This window comes from Homarus americanus, unplaced genomic scaffold (genome assembly GCF_018991925.1).
Source record: "Homarus americanus isolate GMGI-L3 unplaced genomic scaffold, GMGI_Hamer_2.0 scaffold55640, whole genome shotgun sequence".
Taxonomy (NCBI): domain Eukaryota; kingdom Metazoa; phylum Arthropoda; class Malacostraca; order Decapoda; family Nephropidae; genus Homarus; species Homarus americanus.
The window spans coordinates 4,907,328-4,918,169 of record NW_024713650.1 but is presented as its reverse complement, the minus strand read 5'-3'; the positions used below and the strand labels follow the sequence as shown (position 1 = coordinate 4,918,169).

At 35.0% G+C, this 10,842-nt stretch overlaps 1 protein-coding gene across 2 annotated transcripts in view; it reads right to left on the bottom strand.

Annotated features, from left to right (window-relative positions):
- LOC121874037 overlaps positions 1-10,458 on the bottom strand; it is a 34,023-nt gene extending 23,565 nt beyond the window's left edge. Inside the window, exons 1-4 of one of the 2 annotated variants that reach the window (XM_042377911.1) lie at positions 10,297-10,458; positions 2,771-2,867; positions 2,298-2,468; positions 1,980-2,041 (exon numbers count right to left, since the gene is read on the bottom strand). In XM_042377911.1, coding sequence (XP_042233845.1) covers positions 1,980-2,041; positions 2,298-2,385 — 150 coding nt within the window. In that variant the 5' untranslated portion in view covers positions 2,386-2,468; positions 2,771-2,867; positions 10,297-10,458. The remainder of the gene's footprint in view (positions 1-1,979; positions 2,042-2,297; positions 2,469-2,770; positions 2,868-10,296) is intronic. The other variant, XM_042377908.1, reaches the window with a different exon arrangement.
- Positions 10,459-10,842: the final 384 nt, after the last annotated feature.

The window sequence follows — 10,842 nt, the reverse complement described above, 5'->3', positions numbered from 1 at the left end:
TAATTTGAGAAAAATTTTTTATCTAAAATTTGTATGTCTAATGCAAAATATATGATGTTTATATTCAAAATGATCATCAAATTATAAGAATCCCAGCAATGTAAATTATATTCAATCGGTAATTTGTATGAATTTTATGGAGCCAAAACAAATATCTTCAGTTAATAAAAAAATAATAATCATCAGAAGGGCATTATTGGGGTGAAGAGAAGTCACCCCCTGGCTATCATTTCACCCATAAAATTTAGCTCTTGTGTAATTCAAGATTATTTTCTTTAAATCAACACTGCACTGCATTATATATTGTCAATATGTAAAATATATTTCAAAATGATCAATAATTTGCTTGGAAACACAGAAAAAGTGTTTAGTTGAAGAGAGTCTCAAGCAAGATGTTACCTCCAGTGAAAAGAGAGAGACTGGACGCCTGTTTGTTGTGTTAAGAGGCTGGATGTCACAAGATTAAACTAGTCACTTTACCTTTCAATTTTGTTCAATAATTGTTAAAATGACTAAAAAAAATTGAATATTAAACTTTTAAAATTATTGAATAGTATAAACTTCTTGATATTTACAAAATAGTATAATTTAAGCCCTAGAACCGATTAATGGCTGATGGACTGGATACTAACCTGGTTGCCCGTCAGTGCAAGCGAAACATGTTGAGGTCGGTTCAGAAGAAGTTCGTTGCTTAATTTTTTTTTCAATAACCGAATTCAAAGATCCTTATGGAAGGCAGTTCGTTAATCGTAAATTGACAAGCAACCAGGTGTCACTTTATATATATATATATATATATATATATATATATATATATATATATATATATATATATATATATATATATATATATATATATATATATATATATATATATATATATATATATATATATATATGTATATATATATATATATATATATATATATATATATATATATATATATATATATATATATATATATATATATATATATATATATGTATGTATGTATATATATATATATATATATATATATATATATATATATGTATATATATATATATATATATATATATATATATATATATATATATATATATATATATATATATATATATATATATATATATATATATATATATATATATATATATATAATAATTTTTTTTGTTTTTTTTATTATTATTATGTCCTCTAAAACAAGTAAAGTTAAAACAACACCACTGAGGATCACTGGGAGAAAAGAAATAGTGCTCAGAACTCTGGCAGTTATGAAGAAACTGAAGATATGAGACAAAATTGATGCTGGGGTCTACATGACTGTTATCTGTGAGGAGCTTAGGCTGAAGTGGAGTACTTTTTATGATGTCTCCCAGATTTAAGTGCGTACTAGATATAATTGTAACTTAATGTAAAGTGTAACAAAATTTAAGTGTGAACACAGGTACAGTACATTATTGTCGGTGTACTTTACCTCAAGATTCATTTGTTACAATAACTGTGCAGTTTAAAAGTATACTGTTGATTTTAACATTGTCTTTGGAAGTAGGTACACATAAATCAGAATTCTAGATAAACCTTGAGCCCCATATATTCCGACTTAGGGAGGTCTTACAAACTGTACCTATCCAATTGTAAACCTGTAATACAATTTGACTGCGTAAATATTATTATTATTATTACAATATTACAAAAGTACTGTATACATTTCCTTAATATAAATCACACAAGAAGATGGTAAATATGACTGAGTGAGCCCCAAACCTGGGTGGAAATTTTTGAGCATGCAGCAGGGACCTGAATGTTAAGGAAAAGTTTATTCTCTAAAGAACATCTAATTATCAACTGAATAAATATCAAAAGTGTTACAGAAGCTCATGTTTATAACAGATAAGATAAGAGTTTCTTGTGATGTTTGGAGAGTTCATTACATACAGTCCCTTTACCTGAGTTGACTGACAGTAACAGTTGAAGATAAAGTCCAGTGTGTTCTTACCTTGAGCACTGTCTCATTTTCTTCTTTTGTACTGTTAATCTGGCACCAAAGGCTGTGTGCCCCTTGTTCAAAGAAAAAAAATACATTAGACACTATAATTTACAATTTAAAATATTTTTAAGACATCAGAATATCTTTTGAAAACATTTTAAATAATTAGCATACTTCTGAGCTTTGCTTAAGACAAGAGGTTTCAGAGTGGTCTCCCTCTAACTTAATTTGCTGACCAACTTTCACTGTACTTGTAGTAGAGTGTCAATTAATATAAATACAGTACAGAATGTTTGTTAAAACTGTACCAGTCTACCAGTACAGTACCTGATATCACCGGTATAATTGAGTTCAAGGCTTTCATCACTGTTGGTGTCCATAATATTATCTCTTTCGCTATGTTCAACGTTCCCATCCTTGCGGGTGTGACTCCTGTTCACTTGAATGGTGTAAGGCCTGGCAACAATAAATACAGTTCTCAAGAGGACCAAATGAGTTCTGAAAAGGATAAGATACAGAAGTAATAGAAGCACAGTACAGTACTGTATACCTAATTAACCCCCTTTAATTCTCATTTTAATACCCTGTACTGTACTACAGGCAACCCCCGGGTTACGGAAGGTATGTGTCCTTGAAAATTTGTCCGTAACGCGAAACCAATTTTCCCATTGACTTCCATTATATAATTGGAGATGCATTCCCAAGAAAATATTTTTGGCAAAAAAAAACGTAATGCAAGGACATTTATGAATATACTGTAATATAATAATAAATATGCAAAACACTTGAATTTAACTTACCACAAACGATGTTGAGTGCTACGTTAGGTGAGGCAAGGTGGTGCAGTCAAAGTTACTGGAAGGGAGACGGAGGGGCACTACTGACTCCTGCCTCGTCCTGTACAGTATTGTAGCAACCACCAAGAAATCCACACAAAATAAATTTTATAATTTCTGTGATTTTATTTCTAATAGTATTGAAAAAAAAAACTCAATTTCCGTAGGGGCGAATTTTGTGTCTATCACAAATTTATTGGTCATAATTTACAAAATCCGTAAGCGCGAATTTTCACAATCAGAGTATCCGTAACCCGGGGGATGCCTGAATATACTATATAAATACAATATGCTGGAACTGAAACTACATCATCATTAAAGTTTTATGGCCATTTTCCACACTTGTGTAAGCTGTGTAAAACCAGAACAGGATGTTCACCCCCAGTGCTCACCACCATATATATATACCCAGTGCAGCAGCCCAAAATATGCTGCAGAGGTCAGGGGATGAGCATAGCTCTGGCGACCCACTTATCATCAGATATGTTAAAGCAAACTTTACTGCTGGATGTCATTCCTAAAGCTACGATCACACTAGCCACTGATATCCCTGGACTGGGAGGGTGGGGATTAAGGATAATCTTCTTGATAACAGTATTCAGGATCAGGTCAGTGGGCCTCAGACCTGATCCTGAATACTGTCCTCAACTCAGGACACAAGTCATGTGACCTAATTCCTTTGTTCTATGTCTTTCTCCTTTACTTTGTTCTCTTAATTGACTGAAGAGGGTCCTAGTATACCAGTTCCAAGATTGTCTTTTATTTCTCCATTGTGGGTTTTCCTTCATTTACCAGTGGTATTATCAGCTCACCTCCCAGTGTAACTGTTACGTTTATTTATTACTGTATTATTTACTTTATTATTATGAACTGTACAGTATAGTACTGTATTTTCTTTCTTTCTAAGCCACATTACAGTACTTTAATGATTCGTACTTACAACACAGAATCCCCAGTTTTTCTGACTTCCCTCCTGAAATTTTCCCAGTGAATCGATGGTTGCTAAACCAAAAATTCACTATCGCTAAACAACAAAAGGTGTTAAAATTTTTAAGTCATTTAATCAAAATTATCACTAAGTGAACGATCACAGTACACATATATTTATTATTACCGGTCATTTCAGCTATGAACTAATCATATTCTATTCAACTCATTGTATAATTTAATACCATGAGTTATAAATTGTAATTGTCATGTATTAATTCTTCTTGCCTGACTCACTCAAGTAGCCCAAGTATTGTCTCTTGAGACCAAGAAATTTGTTTCTCTATGATCCAGAGCTTCTAACTAGTCACCAGCTGTGTGTTGGATAATAATAACAATATTAACATGGCTGAGCCAGTTGAGAGCCTGAGGTCTCTTTTAGGCACTTGTTGTTTACCATCAAGTAAGTGTTGGATGTTAAATTCTTGATTAATAACTGTATTTAATACTGTGGCGGTAACAATATTTACAGTATTGTTTTATTTATCTTATTATAATACAAGAACGAAATTACTGTATTTGATTTATATAGGGAGGTTAGTACTACAGATTCTCATTACTAGTACCGATTACTGCCCAGTGAAAACAGTCTAGCATAAACCACCCAAATCCACAAATACCAGTGGTTGGGTGGGTGAAAAACCTGTATTATCGCTGGACTCGGCAGTTTAAATGACTAGTGTGACCAATGCTCAGGGTTGTTATGATTTAAATCAAATGATTTAAATCACACGATTTAAATCGATTTAAATCAGAGTAAAAAAAATCATGATTTAAATCAAAATGATTTTTTTACTAATAACTGTTTTCTCTTTTTATTCTACATGATTGAAAAGTATATGCAATGCAGCAGGCTAATAACATTATTTGGGTTTACATAATTATGTACTGTACTATAGTCTGTTCTCTCCAGTTTTGTGAAACTTAAGATATGATTAAAGGTCTCATTATTAATGTATATATTTACATGAAATATATTGTTAACTAAGATAATAAATACTATTGAAATTCAGAAATCATCACATCCCAGGATCTTTGTATAGAAGAGCAGGAGGAACAATGCTAGTAATGCCATCAGACACATGATGGAACACAGTGACAGATTCTATTGAATCTTATTTAAAGAACTGGGAGACCCTTGTCAAAGTGTGCAAAGAAAATAGTGAAGACATTGATAAGAAAATTGAAGGCAGAGTTAATGATAAGGCATTAAAAAGAACTGCAGAAGACTATTTAGAGAGACTTAAGCCTATTGCTGTGGCATTGGACTGTGTCCAGAGAGAACATACCCTATTATGTGATGCTGTAGAAATCTAGGCAAAACTGAAAACTGATATTAAGGAGTATCTAACATAAGAAGGATATGGATAATTTTGAAAAAAGAATCAAAGTAGCATTGACACCTGCCCATTTTCTAGCTAATGTGATAGATTCAGGGCAGACATCTGACTCCTGAGCAGCGAGACATTGCAGAACAGTATGTGTGCGAGTCTCTTCCACATTTCCTTTCAACATTAATGTCCTTCCATGGAAGAAGTGCACCATTTAAAGAGGTCTATTTTGGTAAAGATGTTGTAAAATCTCTCACTCCTTGCTTGGTGGCAGTATTTTGCCAATAATATGACAGAAAATGTAATGGATGTTCCTAGGCAATTATTTACAGCTGTTGCATCATCAGCAGGGGTTGAGAGAATTTTTTCTACATATGGATTTGTACACTCAAAGGTAAGAAATCGCCTAGGACAGGAAAAGGCATCTAAGCTTGTCACAGTACATAAGCATTTCAATGTTCAACTAAGCTAATTTAAATGTTTTGAACTATTTTTGTTGTTTACAGAATGAGAATATTGTGTTGACTTGAAGTTATTACCGGTAATTCTTTATACACTATAATCCTACAAATGTAAGAAAATAAACTTGTTACCAGTATTATTTTTTTTACAAAATGAGAATATTATTGTGTTGACGTGAAGAAGTTAAGTTATTAATTTTTGAAACACTGTAATCCTATAAGAGCATTTATGTTAAATTTCATTATTACGTTTGGATTTGTGCACTCAAATGTAAGATATGTTACCAGTTTTCTTTTATTTTACAAAAAGAATATTATTGTGTTAAATTCCATTGGTACATCTACTGCATAAATATCTTAATGCCAATTTTCTGTTTATTATCCTGAATAAGTTATGATTGAAAAATACTGTTTTTATGGTTTAAAAATACTATTTTAATGCAATTAGTAAAAAAATCGATTTAAATCAAATAAATCGATTTTTTATTTTATTTTTAAAAATCATGATTTCTTCCAACCCTGATTATATATATATATATATATATATATATATATATATATATATATATATATATATATATATATATATATATATATATATATATATATATATATATATATATATATATATATATATATATATAACGAACGGATCCTACTACGAATATTCCTATAACGAACGGTTTTACCTATAAAATTGAGAATGCTATAACGAACGCAACTCCTACAACGAACGCGGATGAATACGGGACTATTTCGCCTGGCGCATGAATATTGTTGTACCGCGACCCACAACAAGAGCGTCAGGCGCCATCTTTGTCTCATTGTGTAGCCAGTGCACCACTGTTATTGTTGAAATTTCGTCTTTTGATGTGGAAATTCGCGTTATTTGTATAACTATTTTGTTATACAAGTATACAATTGTAACAATGAGTCGTCCAAAGCGAGTGAGAAAGCTAATAACCCTTGAAACTAAGAAAGAAATTATAAAGAAACGTGAGAATGGAAGAAGCATTGCGAAACTTAGTGATGAATATGGGATGGCTAAATCGACTATATGTACGATTTTGAAGAATAAAGAGGAGTTAAAAACTGTGCAAGTGGCTAAGGGAATCTTTAGACTTAGCAAAGCAAAGTGTAATGTGATTGAAGAGATGGAAAATTTACTCTTAGTGTGGATAAAGGAGAAAGAAATGGCAGGTGGTAACATTAGTGAAGCTATAATTTGTGAGAAGGCTAAACAATTGTTTGAGGACCTAAAAGCCAAGACTCCCAGTGGAAGTGATGGTGATGTGCCAGTGTTTAGGGGTACCTGCATGCTGAATAACACTAAGGTAAGATAACGTACCGTATTTTTTACATTTTCCACAGAATTTTTTCATTGTTAAGTGGTTGTATTTGGGGGCCTGGAACGGATTAATCCTATAACGAACGAATGCTATAACGAACGAGGTTCTGGAACCAATTAAGTTCGTTATAGCATACCCCACTGTATTCGTAAGTTTTTAGACCTTGTTGTAAAACTGTTTTTGGTTATACAGTATCAGGGTCGGATTCAGGAGTGGGCAAAGTGGGCAGCTGCCCAGGGGCCTCCACAATCTGGGGGCCTCCATATATTACAATATTTTATTTATTTGTTTATTCATTTGGATTATTTTTATTTTCATTCTTTAAAATTCATGTATATCTATTCCATCATGTAAAACTATGTTCAGCAAGAAGCATGATAGAAATTAGGCTAGCTACTTGGTACAAGCACGCGATCTATTAACTCAGTTTAAATTAAGTTTTCCTATTTTTTGTGACTTTATGACACCAAATACTAGTCGAGAAGTGGTTGGCAGTCCGATTTATTGATGTAGGACCATTATTTGACTGCACTGTGGCTACATTTGGGTAATAAGTCGGACCAGGCCTGAATACGTGTAGATGTTTGAACCTGTATAAATCTCCCAACACATTTCAAATATCCTCCGATTGGTTACAGCACATTTAGTGAAATTCACGTGAAACATTCGAATATAAAATCCTGCGGAAATGTGTTACCGTGTTGGTGGTCAGTGGAAACTCGCTTAATGTGCAGGGTTCGAGCCTCGGCCCAGACACACGTGAGCAAAGGTTTCCCGGTCCCCAGTTTCCTCATGTACCAACACTAGAGTGACCAACTGCCCGAACGACTTGTACGCTGATAAGTGACGAAAATGAGAAGAAAAAAAATCTGTCAATATTGTCGAATATTAGTCCTGCGCTGATCACGTCCACGAAATGTAAACATGATCACTTGGACAGTATAATTATGAAATCAGGTTTGTGATAAGTGAATCAGTTTTTGCGTGCCCATCACATTTTGGTAAAATCTATAATAATATATGTTCAAAAAGTTAGGTAGAGTTTTGAAAGGTTTGTTTGGTGTTTTTTTCTGTATGTTTTAACCGCTCATTTTCCCTTATCTTCCAAGCCCTCCCCATATTGTCGTTGCTAGTGTTAGTTACATCACCATAACCATAAGAATTCATTTCCCACGGAATTAAAGGTCATTTTCATTTATAACATTAAAATATACGAAAGAAAACCCCATTTCTCGTTATGGCATAAAACGAAACTTCCGCTCACCACTCCTGTGCATTAAGTTACCATACCAATAGGGGTCCGACTAATTACCCAAATGTACCCACAATGAAGTCAAATAATGGTCCTACATGAATAAATCGGACTGCCAATCACTTCTCGACTAGTATTTGGTGTCACAAAGTAAAAAAAAAAATTGGAAAACTTAATTTAATCTGAGTTAATAGATCGCGTGCATGTACCTAAACTAACCTACCGTAACCTAACCTCGACTAGTATTTGGTGTCACAAAGTCAAAAAAAATTGGTAAACTTAATTTAATCTGAGTTAATAGATCGAGTGCATGTACCTAACCTAACCTAACCTCGACTAGTATTTGGTGTCACGAAGTCACAAAAAATTGGTAAACTTAATTTAATCTGAGTTAATAGATCGCGTTCATGTACCTAACTTAACCTAACCTAACCTAATCTAATCTAATTTAACCTAACCCAACACAACTCAGATTAAATTAAGTTCACCAATTTTTTTTTGACTTTATGACACCAAATAATAATCGAGAAGTGATTCACAGCCCGAATTATGCTTGTACGACCATCATGTGGCTTATGTGAGTCCTATCTTCAAGAAGGGCGATAGGCACTCCACGAACAACTATAGACGATTTATAATATTAAAGTACCGAGAGTATTATCGGCACGTGGAACATCTACAAAACAACCTTATAAAGATTGCCGGGTTTTATGCGGGGCGCTCTTGTGACACAATTGCTCAAGGTATTGGATATTTGGACCCATATTCTAAAGCAGGATGGTAATATGACATATTACTACAATGCAGGCTTTCGCACAGTGTTGCCCACAGGCTGAAAATCAGGCAAGATACGGATTCGGAAATGTCAGCGTGGATAAGACTTTCTACGACCGCAGCAATGTGTGGTGATATGGCTGAAATCGTCATCTGTACCTGTAACAAGTGGGGTGCCGCGTTGTTTGTTTTGTTTTATGGCCATGACGTTGTACTCCTCCATAAATGCCGATGACGCCAAGTTATTTCGGGAATTAAGAACCCAGCGGACTGTGACTGCAGAAGGATATCTGGTGGGGTGGTGAAGAATGGCTGCAGATTCAATGTCAGTGAAGATGCACGGGCGTACTACAGGTGGGGAATACCATATGTCCCAACGGGATGAAAATATGCTAGAAGGAATGTGTGAGAAGGACCTAGGTGTTATGTTGACAATGAGGCTTTAAGTGAAGAGAATCAGCATAAATTTGCTGGATTATAAGAAGGTCGTTCAGATATCTAGACAGGTCCGTCCCTCGTGACGATCTTCAGGAGGGAAGTCTTCCCCATGGTACTGTCACTCCCATCTCCCCGAATATGCTAGGGACTGTCAGTTGGTTGAAATGTTCAAAGAGGGCCACCAAGCTGGTGCCTGCATGGCATCTCAGCTACCCTGCGAGATTGAGCGCCTGAACTTGCCTAGCTTATACTACAGACGGGCAGGGGGACTAGTTGAGGTTTATAAGCATCTCCAGGGGCACTACTCAGTTGAGTGTCCAGGAGCTGGCGGACGCTCGCCCCACAGGGGTCACAGCTCAAGATTAGGCCTGAAGTCAACCGTGAGGCAACTTTTCGGAGTGAGGTTGTAAACTCTTGGAACAATCTACCAGAAAGTGTTGTGACGGCACCAGTGTGAGCTCTTTGAGAAGACTTGATGTACGCAGACGGACAGTGAACCAGTATTAATTATGACAGAGACGTGATGATCTTCAACAACTGGTGAAGAATATAAAGGAAAAGAGTCGTGACCGATCGCCCAAGCGGCTAACAAGCCGATCAGTGAAGAGGATAATAATATTCTTCATTGCGGCTACATTTGGTAATTTCCTCCATCGGTACATGCAGATCTATTAACTCAGATTAAAAGCCAGTTTTCAGTACTTTTCTGACACCAAATACTAGTCGAGAAGTGATTGGCAGTCCGATTTATTCATCTAGGACCATTATTTGACTTCGTTGCGGCTACATTTAGCCACATTTGGGTAATTAGTCGGACCATACCAATAGGTAGGTAGTTGTTGTACCTGTATCCCGTGCCAATAAAAATACACATCCGTTAGTAATATGACAGGCTTACCTTATACTGAAATAGAGATCCGTTTGACGTGTGAACACAACTAGAAGAGGTGGCACAGTTACCAGTGTGCCCAATGAAATACACTGACTCCACCCGTTCAGTTCATGTTCAATCAACGGGACGCTTGAGTCATGGTGTCCTCTTCCACCCTCCTTGGACAAATTATATATATATATATATATATATATATATATATATATATATATATATATATATATATATATATATATATATATATATATCAAGTAAATCACTGTGAGTGCGTGATCTAGGTATATGCTGATAACCACAAGGAAAGAAAAACACAAAGTTCCCAAGCGCTTTCGTGTAATTCACATCTTCAGGGGTGAGTACAGTCTGTGAATTACATGTTTCTTCTTTATTCAGCTAAGAGCAATTTCAAATGCCCCGCCATTGGCGATACTGAGCTTTCAAGGTCGTCTGAGGGAAGAGAGGCTGCCCGCACATAGTGGGAGGGTGTGGAACTAGCCGAGCACTTACTAACAGTTGAAATGCCAGCGGCATCCTCACTCAGAATAGGCCAGG